At 44.0% G+C, this 22,008-nt stretch overlaps 1 protein-coding gene across 4 annotated transcripts in view; it reads left to right on the top strand.

Moving 5' to 3' along the window:
* The first annotated feature begins 1,060 nt into the window (after positions 1 to 1,060).
* Positions 1,061 to 22,008, top strand: part of ICA1L (islet cell autoantigen 1 like) — a 55,344-nt gene continuing 34,396 nt past the window's right edge. The window contains exons 1-4 of one of the 4 annotated variants that reach the window (XM_073306456.1): positions 1,061 to 1,274; positions 1,806 to 1,887; positions 5,749 to 5,787; positions 11,823 to 11,988. In XM_073306456.1, the coding sequence (XP_073162557.1) occupies positions 5,771 to 5,787; positions 11,823 to 11,988 (183 nt within the window). In that variant the 5' untranslated portion in view covers positions 1,061 to 1,274; positions 1,806 to 1,887; positions 5,749 to 5,770. The remainder of the gene's footprint in view (positions 1,275 to 1,805; positions 1,888 to 5,748; positions 5,788 to 11,822; positions 11,989 to 22,008) is intronic. The other 3 variants (XM_073306457.1, XM_078848023.1, XM_073306460.1) reach the window with 3 other exon arrangements.

Genomic DNA, 22,008 nt, shown 5'->3' with positions numbered 1-22,008 from the left:
GCTGTCTCTTAGTATACATCAAATAATATTGTACTGGAAAGTATAGAGCAATATTTTAAAGCGGTCATTTAGAACAAGAGGCTGCCTACTTCGTTTTTTGGCATAGAGCAATACTTAAGTTTTGTGTTCATTGTTTTTTTTCCACTTGACTTTCCTCGTTTCTCATTTTACCTCAGAGGTACATCTTTTGCTCAGGAAGATTTTTGTTGAATGCAAGGAGAAGAACAGCAGGATGTCTCCCTCCCCATTTTAAACGTCATGTTTTCAGAGCTCCCTTAACTGGAACACAAATATTGGGGGGAATATGTGAAATTTTAAATGTCACTGGAACACACAGTGCATACACCTATTACCTTTGGAACTGGTCACCATCTTCAGAATTAAACAGGGCCATAAGTACTCCATAGGATTTGGAATGACAGTGGAGATGACTTTCTCAAACCAAAATTAATTCCAGGTTAGCTTTCCATCAGGCATCTCTGCTTGGGCCTGTGCTATTAGCTCTCACTTTAATGCCTATATAGGAGACAAGGAGAAAACTTATATCTTATCTTTCCCCGTCCTTATGGTTGGTTGACACGATTAGGCAATGCCATGTCTCCATTAGAGTGGAAGCTTCAAAGGGCAGAGCCCTTGTCCTCTTACTTGCCTGTAAAGCCCCCTGTACCCTTGAGCAAACAACCACCACCAGAGGAGAACATGACAACGTTAACTTCAACTAAGGCGAGATTAAATATCTGCGGGCACATGTACCCTTTCCCCCCACAGTAGGTCACGCACCCATTCTATATACAGCTGGTACCACTGAAATGCAGCCCCCTCTGGGTGTCAGGGCAGCAGCCAGACAGCACAGTGGGGGCGGGTGCCCGAGGAATGGGTGTGGGGCCTACTGGCGCCGGCGGGCGGAACCAGGTGTTCTGCAGGTTGGGGTCACGCATGCCCCCCGTTCCCCACCAGCCCGTGTCAGTCAGTCAGTCAGTCAGTCAGTCAGGCGAGGCGGGGCGGGGCGGGGCGGGGTGGGAGTACAATGGCCCCTCCCTCCCCTCCGCCACCTGACCTGCTCCGTCGTGACAGACAGTCCCGACCGGTCTCGAGTGCTCGGAGGCGGGGCGGCCCACCTGGTCCCAGGGAGGCTCCGGCACCCGATCCAGGGCGGCTTGCGGCTCCCTATTACGCTGGGTGGGGGGCCAACGGGCCGGAACCGTCAGCCGCCCCGGCTGCTTCGGGCATCGCCTCGCGGACTCCTGTCACCGGCCCCCGCAGGCTGCATGGCGGTGAGTGACTGTCCGTGGCCGTACACCGGGCTGGGGAGGTGGAGACGGCTTCCTGTCTCCGCCGCCCCGTGCGCGCCCTCTTCACTGCCCGTTGCCGCCGCCCTGCTCGCTGCCCGTTATGCCCCCCACGCATACACACAGCACGCGCCGCTCCCCTCGCTGCCCGTTACCGGCCCCGCCCCGCCCCATACACACAGCACGCGCCGCCCGGCTCGCTGCCCGTTATTCTCCACAGCCTCAGAGCACGCGCCCCCCTCGCTGCCCGTTACCGCCTCCCGCCAGCCCCCAGCCTGCCCCAGGAATGTCAGTTACTGCTCCCGCCAGGACTCCCTCAGTGACATTTACTGTGCCCTCCAAAATCTTAGTGCCCCCACAGCATTCCCCCTCCATGCCCGTTCATGCCCTCCCCCCTGCAACCTAGCACCTCATCACTGCCCGTTACTGTTCCCCCAACAGATAGCGCCGCATCACTGCCAGTTACTGCCACTCATATGTGTGCCTGCCCTCAGCAACTTCTTTTTCTTCTCCTAGGTACCAGGGCCCTTCCACCCCAAATTTCCACTGCGGCCCTTTAGAGTGACCAGACAGCAAGTGTGAAAAATCGGGACAAGAGGTGAGGGGTAATAGGAGCCTTCGTAAGAAAAAGATCCCAAAATTGTGACACCTGGTCACACTAGGGCCGTTAGCTGCAGAGTGTAAAAGGGGATTTCATTTCCACTGGGGACGAATGAAGCACATATTTTGATGTGCTAGTAGGAGGAAGGTTGAAAGAGCTCAGGCTATTGCTACTTGGCATCTCTCTCATTTGAACAACATTTAACATATGCCTTCAAACTACTGATCAGATATCAACTACTGCTACTAATATTTCTACAGCATCTACAGCTCTCAATGGGACTAGAGACCCAGTGTGCTGGGGTCTGTACTAACAAGTATGAAGAGACAGTGGTAGGGTGACCAGATATCCTGATTTTATAGGAAGTTTGGAGTTTGTGGGCTTTTTCTTATATAGGCACCTATTACCCCCCACCCCAATTTTTTATACTTGCTATCTAGTCACCCTACACTGTGGGTATGTCTACAGTGCAGTATAAACACAAGATTTGAACTGAAACCTAACCTCCTCCCCCCACCCCCCTTGCATCTACACACAAATCACTCTAATCCAGGGCTAAGCAGCCACATTTTGGGAGTACACTAAGTAGTCTGGGTATGGATGGCTGGACACAAGCTTGCATAATACAGTATAGACACTGGAACCCCATGCTGGGACACAGGATTCAACAATTCCTAAACTGGGGCTATAAATGAGTGTCAACGCTCAAGCCCTAGGTTAACAACAGACATATAATTTAAAGTCTAACAGAACACTCTTAAAACAGAAGTTTGCCGAAAATTATAGATGATAATCTCAAATTTCTCAGGACTTTTAAGCACTTTTGATTGTCTTTGGGACAATGTTTGGGGCTGTTAAAACCTGGTGCATTCCCTATGTGAGCTTTTGGGTGTTTTCACATACATGGACGCACACAATCACCTTCACATCCTAAAACTAAAGAAAGTAAGAAGGCTGATACATCTCACAGGTAATGAAAAATAGAAAATGAAAAATAAGATACTTAAAATTTTAGGAGTTCACAAATTCTTCAGTTCTCACAGTCTTCTGGACTCCCATGGAATAGGTCTGGAACTGTAGTCAGGGAGTTAGATCGTGATGTTCTGCTGGCACCGTGCTTCTTGTTAGCAGGCCTTATTTGGGGGCCTGGAAAGACTGGTCAAATGTTGGCATAGACTGTTAATTGATGTTATGACTTCCTCTCACTAAGGTGATCAGTCTTGATGATTCTGGAACATCGGTCTTCCATGAAATAGCTTGTTTACCTGAAAGGTGAGGTTTCTCAGCCTTATCCTGATTCTTATGATTTACGAGTTTCACTTGGTCCACCTTGCAGCTCCTCCCTCCAAGGTCTTTTGACAGATCAGGTGCAAGGCCTATTATGAAGCCATACAACTCAATCTAGTTAAGTTTGAATTAGGTCATTGTTAGCAAGTGTCAACTTGGAAAAGGCCTTTTTAAGCCAGCAGTTTTTAAAATATTTGATATTTTCAATATCACGATAACTACTGGTTTGTAGCCCTCCAAAATATGAAAAATCCTGACACATAAAACCCACTTTTGAGGAAGCTGGCGTGGTCTTATCAGAGTCAAATGTTTTAAAAAGTCATGTCACCAGTTATCAGAAAATTCAATATAAAACTCCTATAAAAATAACTAATGAGAAAACCCTTAACATAACAAAGCCAGTTCCTCAAACATTCATTCATCCATCCATCATCAAATGAAAAATAATCCAGACTTATGATAAATGTAATCAAGGCAATTATGATGCTAGTCCTATTTTGGAACAGGGCTATCGCTCAATTTATCTTCTAAAATCTAGATTTTTATAGAGCAAAGTTACTTTAAAGCTTATAAGTTTTAATTAACTGTTTCAAGCTATGACTCTGAAATCTGACAACTGGGTTTTAAAAACTTGATTGTAACTTCATTGCACATTTCCTTGCCAGCTAATTGAATCTTGGTAACTTGTACCAATGACAAAGAGACCTGTTGCAAGTTACTGAATTCTGCAAACTATCAAGTGAACAAAAATAAAAACATTCATGATGCATCATCTGTTTTCGTCAGTTATAGTTTAATTAGTACTGTATAATGTACTGGTAATATCCCTGCATATTGTTCTTAATAATTGAAGACCCTATCTGCTATCACATCTTTGGGAAGTTTAGTTTAATTTAGTAATTTACTAGTACAAACTAAACAAGGATTAAATGGGCTTAAGTGCATCTGCATTAGGGGGCATCATTTATTTAACTACACAGACTTCAAATTAATTTAGTTAAAACTGTACAACTTTTCTAATATAGACAAGTCCTAAATATTGGGCAAATAGATGCACATTGGGTAAATGTCAATATGTATTTGTATAAAACCACACTGACTCTACTCATTAGGTTTGCTTCATTTGAGTGTGCAATCAGTTTTCTCTTTTAAAAATAAAAAAAAGTCCCAGAGATGATGTATGTGGAAAGCCTATCTACAGAACAGGTGAGACATTTAATGAATGTTCCTAGGGCTAGAGTTTTTTTCTACATGATTTTTCTGTGGAGAATTTTGTTGTAGAAAGGAATCAAGGATGAGAAAAAAGTTTTCCAAAAGGTAAAGAACAAACACTTCTTTTAAACCTCATGCCGTTCTAAGTTTCATGAATCAGCACCGTGTTTCTCAGTGCCACCAGCTTCCTTCTCTCTGGTAAAATAACAAGGAGTCCTTGTGGCACCTTAGAGACTAACAAATTTATTTGGGCATAAGCTTTCGTGGGTTAGAACCCACTTCATCAGATGCATGGAATGAAAATACAGGAGCAGGTATAAATACATGAAAGGATGGGGGTTGCTTTACCAAGTATGAGGTCAGTCTAATGAGATAAATCAATTAACAGCAGGATAGCAAGGGAGGAAAAATAACTTTTGAAGTGGTAAGAGAGTGGTGAGCTGTAGCTCACGAAAGCTTATGCTCTAATAAATTGGTTAGTCTCTAAGGTGCCACAAGTCCTCCTTTTCTTTTTGCGAATACAGACTAACACGGCTGTTACTCTGAAACCTGCCATTACAGACAGTTGACAAGAAGGTGTGAGTAACGGTAGGGAGAAATTAGTATTGGGGAAATTAAGTTTAGGTTTTGTAATGACCCAACCTAAACTTAATTTCCCCAATATTAATTAAACTAGTTTTCCAACCCAAAAGAATATGAGATTTCAGAAATTTTCCCATCCCAAAATGGGACAAAAAGTCAAAATATCAAATAGTTGTGAACTAATAATTCAAAAAAAATTCAGATTGGATCAATTGAAATGTTTCATTCTGACTTTTTATTCCACCTTTTTCCCCCTTTAAATTAATGTACATTTTGAAACAGAAAGTAGTTTAAAAAAAAAACTTTTTGGTTTAGAAAATGTTGAAACATCCCATTTCAACAATTTGAAATTTATTTCGACCTGGGAAATTAACTGAAACTGACCTTTTCCCATGAGCAGTTTTGGTTTTGATGAATTGTCATTTTCCAACAAAAAAACACTTAGTAGAAAAATTCCCAACCAACTGTAGTTTTAATTTCTTACTCCCACAACCCTGAAGCTTGATTTTCTGTAAGTTCTGAGCAAGGTTAGATAAGTGTGAGTTTTCTTGTCTCTCTCTTCAGAAATATTGTTTTATGTCAAGTCCCCTTCTTCCCTCCTGTAACCTTACCCCGGACCATGGTATCCTGCCCAACATATAAGAAATTTCTTTTTATTGCTCTTTGATGATTCAGCTTTCAGTTGCTGTTCCTTCTCTGTACTAAATGTGCTTTTTCTGGAATGATGTGGTGGAAGTGAAAAGAAGAGAAAAAAATTTTTTTTGTCTATTTCCATAGGTGTAACAATAACCACATCAGAATGGATAACCATCCTAGGTGAGTCAGGAATGTGTTACCTTATAGCAATATACAATACCCAGAAGAAAAATATTGCTGAAAAAAAGAGAGCCTTATTTAAAAATTTTAGCATTATCCTTCCTGGGGAAAAAAGGCTGTAAAAAGACTGCACATGGTTTATAATATTATAAGAAACAAAATAATCTTTTAAAAAATGTTTACTTTGTGTAATTTCTTTTCTGACTATCCCTCTTTATCTCCCGTCCTATGCATTGAATTTGTTTTCTTGGTGACTCCACCACAACATGAGTGTTCCCTGATCTTGAAGTGATTTACAAGAAGTGACCTGAAAAGTGTTTCAGGTAGCACAGCCATGTGGAAAAGAGGAAAGCTTCACACTGTTTTTGAGCCAAAGCAATAACATAGTCTTGAAAATTATATATATTTTTAAAAGGTATTTCTCCCGTCACCTTAGATTAATACAGGCTACAAAATTATTTCCTGAAATGGTTTTGAAGATTACATTTTTTTCAAAAAACAAAGGCTAGTTTTGGCTAGGGCACAAATACTATCTCTTTCCCATCTTATTTGATGTTCCACCATACCTCTCCTCCAGTATCCAGCCACCGTTCTTTAGTTTAAACAGTCTTCCGTATAAAAGTTCTCCTAGGCTGAGTCCACACTGTATAAAAGAATTGTGACAAGTGACCCCCTGGATCCCTTCTCAACTGGTATTGAAGTAATTTGCCTTGCTGATGTGGACAGGGTCAACACCTATTGCAGGAAGCAACACACCAGATAGACTTACACCATCAGAACTTGCAGCCTGGGTTCCACGGGCAAAGTCTGTTCTAGTGTGTCAGCCTTAGCTTTGATATTCCCTTTTTATTTTGCTTTTGTCAACCTAAATCTTTATTTTAGTCAGGGGTGAAAGTAAAATGGAGCTCTTACCAGTTCAGGGCCATCTCCTCCTCCCTCCCCTCCCCGGAAGGGGTGGGGCCTCAGGCGGAAGGGGCTGGGCTAGGGTCAGCATCCCCCAGCCAGCCCATCTGCACTGCCTGGCCCACGTCACCGGGGACTCCAGCGGTGATTTAAAGGAGCAGCAGCGGCCAGAACTCCGGGCCTTTTAAATTGCGGCCCGGGGGCAGCTATTTCTTTTGCCACTCCCCCGTTGGCGGCGGGGGGGGGGGGGCACAAAAGGGGAAACAACAATAAAGCGCTGCCATGGCAGCGCTTTAAGGACCCTGCTTAAAGTGCTGCCGCAGCAGTGCTTTAATGTCACTGCCCCTTTTGCGCCCCCCATTGACGACCCGGCAGCACTTTAAAGTCAGAGGTACGGGCCGGTATTGGCGGCTACTTTTTACCAGTATGCCGTACCGGCCCGTACCGCCTTACTTTCACCCCTGATTTTACCATTCTGCATTTATGTTCCTGAAGGAGATTTTTTTTTCATGTTTGCTTTATAGGAATTCATCTATTCTATATGGCTGCATACGCTGTTTACATAGTTACATCCCAGTCAGGCAAACATGCAAACACATGAATGGTCCCAATGAAAATTGTGCAGTGTTAAACATATACATAACTGTTTGCAGGATTGGGGCTTCAAACATTAATCCTGCAAGCTGATCTGTGCAGATGGACCCCTATGCCCATGTGGAGTCTTGCTGAAGCGGATAGGAAACTGCACAGAGTAGTTTGCAGGATAGGGCCTTTAATAAAAGTGACAGTTACTTTTTGGTAGAAATAGCCCTAGTTAGGTCTTTATGAACATCGTTTGAGAAACAGAGAGATGCTCAGTATCATGGTTACTGGGCACCTCTGTCCCCTTTCTGGTCTCTCCAAGTGTATGCCCACAAGAATTTGGTCAACCCTGGGATGGAATTCTACAAATCTCTCATAAATGGACCAAGTTATTGGCTACAATACCCTATGTATCAACTGTTCTTACTCTGCAGGACCAACTGAGTTCAAACACCTGCAGTTCTCCTCTTTGGGAGTCTCTGATCAATGGCATACTGTAATAAAACTGTCAAAACATACATATTATGTATTTTAACAGTAGAAAAAATGCCTTTAAGGAAATAAATTTAAAACAGTCTACACATTTCTGTCTTATCTAAAATCTTATTGTCACCTAATGGTAAACTAGGCAGACTTAACTTCTTCCAACACACTCAGTAGGTCCTTGTGTCTTAGTGTGGTCCCCGAAACAACTCTCTTTCCCCCTTCTTTTGAAAGGGCAATCCTAGGTAAACTTGCCACATCTCTTTTGATCTCCTGTGTTCCCAAGCTTTTCCTTTCTGGGCATTGTCGCTTTACTCTCAAATGTGTGCTGAGAAGTGACTTATTTTGAGCCATTCTTTCCTATCCTCTCTGTTTTTCACATGCTATTAAAACTAAATCAATATACTCATACATTAAACATCCCAATAACCAGGTCAACATGCAGTATTCATAAATTACAGAGCAGTTCCAAATCAGTCACATCTAATAACCTGCAGGATCAGGCCTCAAGAGCCATAGTATCCAGTAGTGCTAATCTGCAATGCAAAGCACATCTGATCTAGTTTCTAAATCAAGCTTGCGTGTATCAATTGGAGATGTTGTGCCTGGCATCATTTTACAAGGCTTCTCGAATTGCAGGTTTCAAATAACGGCTTCTTCTAATACAATATCTGACAGGATCTTAAAGTTGTGAAGCTGTTTAGACTCTCTCGTCTTTATTTAAGATAAATATACTGAAAAATGATATGGCAATGACAGATGGTTAGCCCTGATCCTCTAGAGCCACCTAACATATGTGCATGTCCACAGGCTTTAATTTCTTCATTAAAAATTACAATATCTTCTTTATTATATAGACATGTTTAGCATTTGGTGTTGTTACCAGTTCCAAACAGTACAATCAACTGTCCACATATCTAAATAGTTGTAAGATATCTGGGACTATTCTATGCAAGTTTAATAATCCTATTATAGCTTTGTTTTTGTTTTTTCAGTCCCACTCTTGCTAGTGTTCCCTATCTATCCTGGCATGTTCTAGATATGGTTTAAGATAATAGGGGCTATGTCACATAAATATTTAAACAAGTCAAGAGGTGGATGTGTCTGACAAAGAATGAAAATTTGGTGCTCACTATTTCATTTCTGTTCTTTGAAAGGACTTGCCTGCAAATCTGATTTTTTTTCACAATACAGGAGCTGAGGGATCTATAGTATAGTTTCTCTAATGATTTACTATGCCATTTCATTTAAGCCTTGACAAAAAAAATACTATCTAGAGTTTATATAAAATATGTAGTTAGTTAGTGCAGCCTTGGAATATATAATTGTGATGGCCTCTAGAGTGGGTGGCTCTTCCTTACACTACCCCCATTCCACATCTGTACAACTACTTCTGTGTTGCTGTGGAGAATGGACATTAATAATGGACCAGAGGCACCAACTTTCTAATGTGCTGGGGGAGCTCGACCCCTGCTCTGCTCCAGGCCCTGCCCCCACTCCACCCTTTCCCCAAAGCCCTACCCCAGCCCTGGCTCTTCCCAACCCCCACTCCGCCCCCTCCCCTGAGCATGCCCCGCCCTCACTCCTCCCCTCCTGGCCATCGCGGAACAACTGATCGTGGTGGAAGGGAGGGGGAGGCACTGATTGGCAGAGCCGCTGGCAGGTGGGAGGTGCTGGGAGGAGGAGGCAGAGCTGATTGGGGTGCTGCTGGTGGGTGCTCAGCACCCACCATTTTTTTCCCCCTGGGTGCTCCAGCCCTGGAGCACCTATAGAGTCAGTGCCTAGCTGATGCACACCCCCTTTTGAAGAACAGAAATTAATCAGCCAGATTTCTTTCCCCTATCCCTGATAAAACAGAATTAATGTTAGGTTGTTTTAAAAGGATGATCCAAATTGATCCAGTTGCCTAGCTGGGATTATTTTGGTCTAAGGATATGTCTTCACTGTAGAGTTAATCAGGTTATCTAGCCTCAAGTTAACTTTTCTTAAATTAGCCTACATCGAGTGAGAGTGGCCACACTCTGAAATAGCATTTGAGCTGTAGAGTGGTCATTTTAGCAGCTGACAAGTTGTACTAACTCCAGTTGTAGCCTGTATCCCGACAGGCCGGGCAACTCCAGTTACAAGCACCCCCACACTCAAGGGTTTTTGTGTACAGATGGGACTTGAATTGGGGCACCAGTCAAGGTATAATTCTAACTTCTCTAACTCAGCAGTGAAGACAAGCCTTAATTGTCCTGTGAATTACAAGAGAGGTGCAGCTGTATGCAGTTACAACATTGTAAAGTTAGATGAACTTTGTTTAAATGAGACAGATGCTTAATCAGAATGAATTGGACTCTACCAGATTGTCCCAATTAGGTGAGTTATGCTAAAGAATGCTGAAGAAATCATAAACTATGACAAATTTCATTTAGCTTTGTTCTTTTTGTGTGTGTATTGTATCAGTTTGGCAACTAAATTATTTTTATACAAAATTAAAACATGTAAACATTGCAAACCTGTGAAATGTCTTCCAATGGACTCTCTAGTGAAAGTCAACCAATACTTGTCACGTCTTCACATGAGATCTGAACTGGTGTGATTTTGGAGAACCTGAAAGATAAAAATTTTGAGGCAAGTTATGTCCCTTTGACTGTGTTATTTGGGGCAGTCATGATAGGTGCCGACTCTGCAGATGCTCTGGGACTGGAGCACCCATTGAACCGGCAGCCCCTCAGATCAGCTCCTCCCCCACTCCTCTCAGCGCCTCCCGTCCACTGCAATCAGCTGTTCAGCGGTGTGCAGGAGGCTCTGGAGGGAAGGGGGAGAGCAGGGGCAGGAAGAAGGCAGGGGAAGGGGTGGAATGGGGCAGGAAGAGGAGGGGTGTGAGTGGAACGGGGGTGGGAAGAGGCAGGGTGGGGGCTTGGGCGAAGGGGTTGGAGTGGGGGTGGGGCCTGGAGCAGAGCGAGAGTCCAGCATCCCTGGGGGAAATCACAAAGTCGGCGCCTCTGGCATTGAGTATATATTTCATGAACAGATGTGTTTTTTGTTGAGTCAGTTGGAAATTACCTTTAAACCTTTGAAAGCATGCTAACATTCAATATACCAAACAGCTATAAAGACAAAACACTGATATAATTTCTATTGAATGAAAATCAGTTATCTGAGCTGTTGAGCCAAAAAGTTCCCTCATTTAGTTTTTACAGTGCCTATATTCAACACATTTTAAAGTAGCTAGGAATTCTGAGCTTTGTTTAGTCAGTGGCCATAAGCAGAACCACCATGTCCTGTGAAAAGAAAAGGAGTACTTATTTATTTGAGCATTAAGTGAAGTAGCTATGTATAGGGTAGAAAATTGGAAGTTTACAGATACCTGCAACATTGTACATACAGCTGGTTGCATTTTTTTTTTTAAAATAAACCTTTTTCTCCCATTGGAAAATATGGGTTTGTCAAAATTGAACTTTCCTCTGGGAAAGTTGAGTTCTGCAATTTTTTTCCTTTCTTTCAGAAATCAAAACATTTTTTTTTTGAGAAAAGTGAAATGTCAGCTCCAAAAGGAAAATCATTTTGAACTGTCTATTTAAAAGTAAAGAGTATTATTTCAAATTGATATTTTGATAATATTTTTAAATTAAAATAATTATTTCTTAAAAATAAAATTCTTAAAATAGTTTTTGCAAAATAACATTGTCAAAATGGTAATTTTTCAGACCTTTTTGTTTTGTGAAAATTTGAGTTCCTATCCCAGTTTGGAATGAAAACAAATAATGAAATATCAAAATTCCTTTCCATATAGCTCTAATTGTACTAATCACTTTCAAGCTATGCTGCAGTAAATAGTCCTAATGATTAAAAATATGTAAGTACCAATTCAGACATCATTATGATGGACTATGGGGCTTTCATACGAACTAGACATAACGCACAAATAGATTTCAAAGAGCATTCAGAAAGTACTATGTCAGCACTGATTGGCTAAATTGTTTTGCATTGGTAATACTTTATTAATTTCTTGCTTTGTTGAATACATAGTAAATTGTTGAAACAATTCTTTGGTCTGTTTACTAATCTTTTTCTCATAGTCACTCCAAGGATACCAATGGAAAATATAGGTCAGAAGACCAGTCTGTAGTCAGCAGAATGCAGAAGAAATACTGGAAGACAAAGCAAGTCCTAATCAAAGTTACAGGAAAGAAAGAAGACGAGCATGTGGTTGCATCTGATGCAGAGCTGGATGCCAAACTGGAGGTAAATGTAAGGATAATGTGACCATGTCTATACTACAAACTTTGGTTGATGCAAGTTACATTGCTGTATAGCCACCAAAGTCTGTGTATTGCTCATGTGCATGCATACCTAGCTGCTTGCGTCAGCACTGCGCATATTCTCTAGGTGTAATTGTGTTGATGTAAAGTACAGTGCACCACGGGTAGGTATTTCAGGGTGCCTCACGCTGCTGTTTGACACGATATCTTTTGGGAACTTTTCGCAATGTGTTGTGGGACAGAAATGAATTGCTGAGGAATGTCTGGGAGCTAGGGGTCAGGTTCCCAGAATGCAACTTACTCCATCCCATAATTTGTGCCTTTTTTTTTTTTTAAATCCCACAAACCTGTGCAGTACATTTTGGTGTCCACCATCTCAGACAGAAGCATGGTGCTCTGCATTGCTCTCACGAATGTTGCAAATACAGGACACACTCAGACATCCAGGAAGTACCACAAGAACATGAGGGACATGATAATTTCTTCTTGGACATTTTGCAGAGGAACATCTCAGAAAATAATTCAAGGTGGTTGACGGTGTTCATGGAGCAGCTACATACAGTGCAGTACTGCTTCTGGGTCCATGAACTGAGCACTGACAGGTGGGATCGTATCATAATGCAGGCTTGGGACAATGAGCAATGGCTGCAGCATTTTCTGATGTGAAAAGCCACATTCCTGGATCTGTGTTCTAAGCCACCTCAACCCTCTAGCGCAGGGACACCAGAATGAGAGTTGTACTGGCAGTGGAGAAATTAATTGTGATCCCGCTCTGGGAGCCTGCAATACTGGATTGCTACCAGTCAGTGGGAAATTATTTTAGAGTTGGAAAATCCACAGTGGGGGCTGTCATCATGCAAGCGTTTAGGGCCATTATTTGTCTGCTGGTATGCAGGACTGTGATTATCTGCAATATTCAGGACATAGTGGATGGATTTATAGCAGTGAAGTTCCTGAACTGGACTGAGGGCAATAGATGGCATGCACATTGCTTTTTTGGCACCAGCCCACCTTGCCATAGAGTTCAACAGAAAGGGCTACTTTTCTATAGTTATCCAAGTGTTGATGGATCACTGGGGACCCTTCCCTTCACTGATATTGATGTGGGCTGGTCAAGGAAGGTGAATGATGCTCACATCTTCAAGAATACAGGACTGTTGAGAAAGCTGCAAACAGGCATGTTGTTTCCGGATCAGCAGATTACCTTTGGGGATATTGAAACTCCAATAGTGATTTGAGGGACCCAATCTACCCTTTGCTGATGAAGCTATACATGAGCCCCAAGCCTCAATAGCATCAAGGAAAGATTCAATGACTGACTCAGGTGTAGAATGACTGTTGAATGTGATTTTGGTAGATTGAAGGAATGCTGGCACTGCTTACTCAGTAGATTGGGTCTCAGTGGAGAAAAATATCCCAATGGTTGTAACTGCCTGATGTGTCCTGTGTAACATCTGTCAGGCAAAGGGGGAAAAGCTGCTGACTGGGAGGAGGTGGAGAAGCTGTCTGCTGACTTTGAACAGCCAGACATGGGCTATTACAAGAGCCCAATGTACAGCTATGCCCCTGAAGGAGGATTTGAAACCACACTAACAGTCAGCCACAGTGGTGTTCTGTGATGGACTGTCCTTTGGGGCTTTGAAATGGGGCTTTGAAATTGGAAAGACAGCAATAATTTCTTTCCATTTCATTGCACAAATGTAGTCCATTGTGGTGATGCATACACTAGCTGTGGCTCTCACATAATTGTGAAGCTGTGGTTTTCTTTGCTGTCCCCCCCGTATGGAATGGTGGGGGTAAGGAGGTGGCCTATGATGCCACATGGAATGTGGGGAGGGGGGTTGTAGGGAGTTGCTACTGTGGAGTTCTCCAAGGACTGCAAAAAGTGGAGAGGCCAGGATTTTTGGACATGTAGGTCAATCAGGGTCTGCATCATTTGGGTTTGCTGCCTGAAAAGACCCATTATGTCCTGATGCATCTTCCTCTCCTTTTCCTGCTGGGATTCCTGGGCCTGTCTCCCTTCTTTCCTTCTCCATACTGTCTGACATGCCTGGTGTTTGTGGAAACCAATGCTGCATTGGAACACAATCTCACTAAACGTTCTCCCTCATCCTCTTTTTTTCTCCTCCTCATCAGGGTTAGCCATATTGCAGGTGTGGAGGGGACATCCCTCAAAGCTGCAACAGCAGCAACTGTTGCTGATAAAAGCAGACAGATGTATCATTGGATTTACAGTCATACCAGAAAGGGAAAGAAAATTTTCAAACCTCACTTCCCTTAGTCCCATAAAACTTAATAAGACACATTTATTAACACTTTGGCTGTAGAGCGCCTCTGCACAGCACTGCTCCCCAACTCCAGCCATAAAAACTATTGCCTGCTAGGGATGAGTATGGGGGAGGGAACTTCAGTTGCATGAAACAATAGAAGTTCAGTTCTTATTCCATGGCTATAAGTATAAGGCAATGGCATAATTCTTCTGCTCTACTCTGCGCGGATTAGGCCTCAACTGGAGTATTGTGTCCAGTTCTCAGTGCCACATTTCAGGAAGGATGTGGACAAATTGGATAAAGTCCAGAGAAGAGCAACAAAAATGATTAAAGGTCTAGAAAACATGACCTATAAGGGAAGATTGAAAAAATTGGTTTCTATGATTCTGTCCACAGGCAGTGGTGGTTTTAAGCTGATATCTCATTCCTGAAGGCAACAAAGGCACAGAGAGCACAGCTACTACTGGCCTTCTGAAACCACCTGGGCCCATATGCCTCTAGCCTGTGTACTGCAATGGTGCCAATCAAACTCATCACAGAGTGCTGTGGGAAAGTGTCCCACCAAGAAGGAAGAAATAATGCAGCCAGCCTTATCAACCTTTGGAGATTATTAAAGAGTATTTCCATTAAAGTTTCCTCAAGATCTCACTGGAGGATACAAGGGACATCTGCCTGTGTATATAAACAAACTGCTCCACATGGCTTCCCTGGCTTCCCCTCGCCATTTAACTCAACAGGGGAATGAAAAGCAGATGCCAACGCTACCTCTGTTTGTTGTACTGCTACCTCTTTAAATGTAAAGGTTTAAGGAAAAATGTATGTGCACACTTACCCAAGGTCCCAACCCCTTCACTGGGCTTGTCCATGCTCAGCTGCCAGGACTGTGGTGGGGTCTTCAGTAGGTCCTGGCTCATGGGACAGCTGAAGCCCCCCAACTGTCCCCTCCTCTTTCTCTTCATCACTGTTCATGGCAGGACTTTCTGTGTCAGGCTTCTCTAAGGTATCCTGCAGAGTACTGGTGGGATCTCCACCAAGTATGGCATGCAGGCCTTTGTAAAGTAGCACATCTGTGGCTCAGCAGCAGATCGATTGCGGCACTCCCTGGCCTTGTGGTATACTTGGCACAGTTCCTTAGTTTCCATGTGGCACTGCTACTGATCACGGTTATTCCCCTCTGCCTGCATCCTCCATACATTCTGTTTGCAGATGTCCATGTTTCTAGATGCCTCATGGTCTCGGACGCCATCCGATGGTCCAGAGACATCTACATCAAACACATCACCAGCCACCGACACTACCAGGAGGTGTGAGCCAGTACGAAATCGTGCATTAACTACGAGAAAGGGACTGAGAGACTTTTTCCACTGGACCATATGAATTGGAACCATAAATTCACTGAACATTAAATCTCACCAAATGAGGGTAAATCCATCCTCATCGTCTCTACCCCTTTTACTCCATACCTGAACATACCTTATTCCCTGATGCAAGTGCTGGAGGAACCAACGAGGGGCAGAGCTCTTCTTGACCTGCTTCTCACAAACCAGGAAGAATTAGTAGGGGAAGCAAAAGTGGATGGGAACCTGGGAGGCAGTGACCATGAGATGGTTGAGTTCAGGATCCTGACGCAGGGAAGAAAGGAGAGCAGCAGAATATGGACCCTGGACTTCAGAAAAGCAGACTTTGACTCCCTCAGGGAACTGATGGGCAGGATCCCCTGGGAGAACAACATGAGGGGAAAAGGAGTCCAGGAGAGCTGGTTGTGTTTTAAAGAATCCTTATTGGGGTTACAGGAACAAACCATCCTGATGTGTAGAAAGAATAGTAAATATGGCAGGCGACCAGCTTGGCTTAACAGTAAAATCCTTGCTGATCTTAAACATAAAAAAGAAGCTTACAAGAAGTGGAAGATTGGACAGATGACCAGGGAAGAGTATAAAAATATTGCTCGGGCATGCAGGAGTGAAATCAGGAAGGCCAAATCCCACCTGGAAGGTGATGTTAAGAGTAACAAGAAGGGTTTCTTCAGGTACGTTAGCAACAAGAAGAAAGTCAAGGAAAGTGTGGGCCCCTTACTGAATGAGGGAGGCAACCTAGTGACAGAGGATGTGGAAAAAGCTAATGTACTCAAAGCTTTTTTTGCCTCTGTCTTCACGAACAAGGTCAGCTCCCAGACTGCTGCACTGGGCAGCACAGCATGGGGAGGAGGTAACCAGTCCTCTGTGAAGAAAGAAGTGGTTCGGGACTATTTAGAAAATCTGGACGAGCAAAAGTCTGTGGGGCCGGATGCGCTGCATCCGAGTGTGCTAAAGGAGTTGGCGGATGTGATTGCAGAGCCATTGGCCATTATCTTTGAAAACTCATGGCGATCGGGGAGGTCCCAGATAACTGGAAAAAGGCTAATGTAGTGCCCATCTTTAAAAAAGGGAAGAAGGAGGATCCTGGGAACTACAGGCCAGTCAGCCTCACCTCAATCCCTGGAAAAATCATGGAGCAGGTCCTCAAGGAATCAATTCTGAAGCACTTAGAGGAGAGGAAAGTGATCAGAAACAGTCAGCGTGGATTCACCAAAGGGCAAGTAATGCCTGACTAATCTAATTGCCTTCTATGACGAGATAACTGGCTCTGTGGATGAAGTGAAAGCAGTGGACATGTTGTTCCTTGACTTTAGCAAAGCTTTTGACACAGTATTCTTGCCAGTAAGTTAAAGAAGTATGGGCTGGATGAATGGATGATGAGGTGTATAGAAAGCTGGCTAGATTGTCGGGCTCAACGGGTAGTGATCAATGGCTCCATGTCTAGTAGGCAGCCGGTATCAAGTGGAGTGCCCAAAGGGTTGGTCCTCGGGCTGGTTTTGTTCAATATCTTCATAAATGATCTGGAGGATGGTGTGGATTGCACCCTCAGCAAGTTTGCAGATGACACTAAACTGGGAGGAGAGGTAGATACGCTGGAGGGTAGGGATAGGATACAGAGGGCCCTAGACAAATTAGAGGATTGGGCCAAAAGAAATCTGATGAGGTTCAACAAGGACAAGGGCAGAGTTCTGCACTTAGGACGGAAGAATCCCATGCACCGCTACAGACTAGGGACCGAATGGCTCGGCAGCAGTTCTGCAGAAAAGGACCTAGGGGTTACAGTGGACGAGAAGCTGGATATGAGTCAACAGTGTGCCCTTGTTGCCAAGAAGGCCAATGGCATTTTGGGCTGTATAGGTAGGGGCATTGCCAGCAGACCGAGGGATGTGATCGTTCCCCTCTATTCAACATTGGTGAGGCCTCATCTGGAGTACTGTGTCCAGTTTTGGGCCCCACACTACAAGAAGGATGTGGAAAAATTGGAAAACGTCCAGAAGAGGGCAACAAAAATTATTAGGGGACTGGAACATATGACTTTTGAGGAGAGGCTGAGGGAACTGGGCTTGTTTAGTCTGCAGAAGAGAAGAATGTGGGGGGATTTGATAGCTGCTTTCAACTACCTGAAAGGGGGTTCCAAAGAGGACGAATCTAGACTGTTCTCAGTGGTAGCAGATGACAGAACGAGGAGTAATGGTCTCAAGTTGCAGTGGGGGAGGTTTAGGTTGGATATTAGGAAAAACTTTTGCACTAGGAGGGTGGTGAAACACTGGAATGTGTTACCTAGGGAGGTGGTGGAATCTCTTTCCCTAGAAGTTTTTAAGGTCAGGCTTGACAAAGCCCTGGCTGGGATGATTTAGTTGGGGATTGGTCCTGCTTTGAGCAGGGGGTTGGACTAGATGACCTCCTGAGGTCCCTTCCAACCCTGATATTCTATGATAGCCATTATATGAACAACATCCCCCCATATCTCAATGTCTGTACTGAGACCCGTTAACCTTTTACCCCCAATCGGGGACATTGCAGATTATGTATTCCTTACGCCACCTGATCCTAAACCGAACTTCACACCCCTTGATAATCTGTACCTTATTCCCTGATAACCAGAAACCTCTATGCTTAAACTCTGTACCGTTTTCTTTTTATTTTATCATCTTAATAAAATGATTAAATTTGCTTGCAGTGTAGTGGGCAATTCACGCTAACTTGTGTACTTGAATCTCACGTGAATTCTAGTGTAAGAGTGGCATTAATTTCTTACCGATTCTTTTTCAAAAGCAAAAGGCATTATTACAATAAAATACTTTATAGTTAACCATTGTCATTAGTCTGTCTACACATAAATCACTGCATATTTTTAACAAACTATACTGAGCTAATTTAGCTGTTACTGTTTTCTGCATTAACTTAAGTGTAGCATGTAGACTATGCCAGCTAGATTGATGACTAAGGATTTATTTATGAAAGGATTTTGGAATATGCTTTTCTGTTCAGTTTTGAACAGATGCAGCTTTAAAGGCTACCCCTCCATGTGTCTGATTTGATAACTGAAGGCACACTGCTCATGAATTAGGACTAGGGTACATGGATGCCTTAAGTCATTTTTTGGCAGTGTGTGCTCTGAACAAATGTCTGGGGCTTGGGGTGCAGGGATTAGGTGTGCACTGGTGTAATGTAGGTTTATGTGTAACATGATATGTTTTTGGTTCACAATAGACTGTCTTCTACATTCTTAACATCTGATAACACATACAATAGGTTGGCCTCCAATTTAAAAGGCATTTTCTGACTCATTCCCACACCCTTGGCTATTCCTGGGTTGTTCATAATCTTCAATCTGAATTTTCTTTGGTTGGTTAGTGGAGACTTCAGACCCAATTCTGATCTCTCTTACTGCAGCCTAAATCTGGTGTAACGTATCTGACTTGCACTAAGATCTGAATCTGGCTATTGGTTTTTATGCTAGCCCCACTCCCAGGACCTAGTTCCCCTCTGGAATCTAACTGTTTGAAAGTTTCTCTCTCTCACCAACAGAAATTGATCCAGTAAAAGATATTGTATCATCCACCTTGTGTCTCTAATATCCTGGGACCAATGCAGCTACAGTACCACTGCATACTTTCTCTCTTCCACTCTTTTTACCTCTTCAAATATCACATTGTTGCCCCTGTTTGACCCGAGTGGTGAGCCAAAGTTTGGGGCCCTGGGGATGTTCTATTTGGAAGTAGAAATTGATGGAGTCTGGTATTTTATTTGATGAAATCTTGTTTATTTACAAGGAATGTACAAAGTCCTGCTTCTCCTAACACAGGAGGAGCCAAGAACAAAAGGAGCAGTTTCTTAGCCCTGGTCTACACTAGGACTTTAGGTCGAATTTAGCAGCATTAAATCGATGTAAACCTGCACCCGTCCACACGATGAAGCCCTTTATTTCGACTTAAAGGGCTCTTAAAATCGATTTCCGTACACCACCCCTGACAAGTGGATTAGCACTTAAATCGTCCTTGCAGGGTCAAATTTGGGGTACTGTGGACACAATTCGACAGTATTGGCCTCCGGGAGCTATCCCAGAGTGCTCCACTGTGACCGCTCTGGACAGCACTCTCAACTCAGATGCACTGGCAGTGTAGACAGGAAAAGAACTGCAAACTTTTGAATCTCATTTCCTGTTTGGCCAGTGTGGCAAGCTGCAGGTGACCATGCAGAGCTCATCAGCAGAGGTGACCATGATGGAGTCCCAGAATCGCAAAAGAGCTCCAGCATGGACTGAACGGGAGGTACGGGATCTGATCGCTGTATGGGGAGAGGAATCCGTGCTATCAGAACTCCGTTCCAGTTTTCAAAATGCCAAAACCTTTGTCAAAATCTCCCAGGGCATGAAGGACAGAGGCCATAACAGGGACCCGAAGCAGTGCCGCATGAAAACTTAAGGAGCTGAGGCAAGCCTACCAGAAAACCAGAGGGGCGAACGGCCGCTCCGGGTCAGAGCCCCAAACATGCCGCTTCTATGATGAGCTGCATGCCATTTTAGGGGGTTCAGCCACCACTACCCCAGCCATGTTGTTTGACTTCTTCAATGGAGATGGAGGCAACACGGAAGCAGGTTTTGGGGATGAAGATGATGATGATGATGCGGTTGTAGATAGCTTACAGCAAGCAAGCGGAGAAACCGGTTTTCCCGACAGCCAGAAACTGTTTCTCACCCTGGACCTGGAGCCAGTACCCCCCGAACCCACCCAAGGCTGCCTTCTGGACCAGGAAGGCAGAGAAGGGACCTCCGGTGAGTGTACCTTTTAAAATACTATACATGGTTTAAAAGCAAGCATGTGAAAGGATTAATTTGCCCTGGCATTCACGGCTCTCCTGGATGTACTCCCAAAGCCTTTGCAAAAGATTTCTGGGGAGGGCAGCCTTATTGCGTCCATGGTAGGACACTTTACCACTTCAGGCCAGTAACACATACTTGGGAATCATTGTACAACAAAGCATTGCAGTGTATGTTTGCTGGCGTTCGAACAACATCTGTTCTTTATCTCTCTGTGTTATCCTCAGGAGAGTGAGATATCATTCATGGTCACCTGGTTGAAATAGGGTGCTTTTCTTCAGGGGACACTCAGAGGAGCCCGTTCCTGCTGGGCTGTTTGCCTGTGGCTGAACAGAAATGTTCCCCGCTGTTAGCCACAGGGAGGGGAGAGAGTTGAGGGGATAGCCACGCGGTGGGGGAAGGTAAAATGCGACCTTGTAACGAAAGCATATGTGCTATGTATGTAATGTTAACAGCAAGGTTTACCCTGAAAGACTGTAGCCACTGTTTTATAAAATGTGTCTTTTTAAATACCGCTGTCCCTTTGTTTTTCTCCACCAGCTGCATGTGTTTCAATGATCACAGGATCTTCTCCTTCCCAGAGGCTAGTGAAGATTAGAAAGGAAAAAAAAACGCACTCGTGATGAAATGTTCTCTGAGCTCATGCTGTCCTCCCACACTGACAGAGCGCAGACGAATGCGTGGAGGCAAATAATGTCAGAGTGCAGGAAAGCACAAAATGACCGGGAGGAGAGGTGGTGGGCTGAAGAGAGTAAGTGGCAGGCTGAAAACAGGGCTGAAGCTCAAATGTGGTGGCAGCGTGATGAGAAGAGGCAGGATTCAATGCTGAGGCTGCTGGAGGATCAAACCAGTATGCTCCAGTGTATGGTTGAGCTGCAGCAAAGGCAGCTGGAGCACAGACTGCCATTACAACCCCTGTGTAACCAACCACCCTCCTCCCCAAGTTCCATAGCCTCCACACCCAGATGCCCAAGAACGCGGTGGGGGGGCCACCGGCCAACCAGCCACTCCACCACAGAGGATTGCCCAAAAAAAAGAAGGCTGGCATTCAATAAATTTTAAAGTTGTAAACTTTTAAAGTGCTGTGCTTAAAGCGCTGTGTGGCATTTTCCTTCCCTCCTCCACCACCCCTCCTGGGCTACCTTGGTAGTCATCCCCCTATTTATGTGATGAATGAATAAAGAATGCATGAATGTGAAGCAACAATGACTTTATTGCCTCTGCAAGCGGTGATCGAAGGGAGGAGGGGAGGGTGGTTAGCTTACAGGGAAGTAGAGTGAACCAAGGAGCGGGGGGTTTCATCAAGGAGAAACAAAGAGAACTTTCACACTGTAGCCTGGCCAGTCATGAAACTGGTTTTCAAAGCTTCTGTGATACGTACCGCACCCTCCTGTGCTCTAACTGCCCTGATGTCTGGCTGCGCGTAACCAGCAGCCAGGCGATTTGTCTCAACCTCCCACCCCACCATAAACGTCTCCCCCTTACTCTCACAGATATTGTGGAGCGCACAGCAAGCAGTAATAACAGTGGGAATATTGGTTTCGCTGAGGTCT

The sequence above is a fragment of the Lepidochelys kempii genome, chromosome 11 (genome assembly GCF_965140285.1).
Source record: "Lepidochelys kempii isolate rLepKem1 chromosome 11, rLepKem1.hap1, whole genome shotgun sequence".
NCBI lineage: Eukaryota > Metazoa > Chordata > Testudines > Cheloniidae > Lepidochelys > Lepidochelys kempii.
This window is presented reverse-complemented; position numbering and strand designations above follow the sequence as displayed.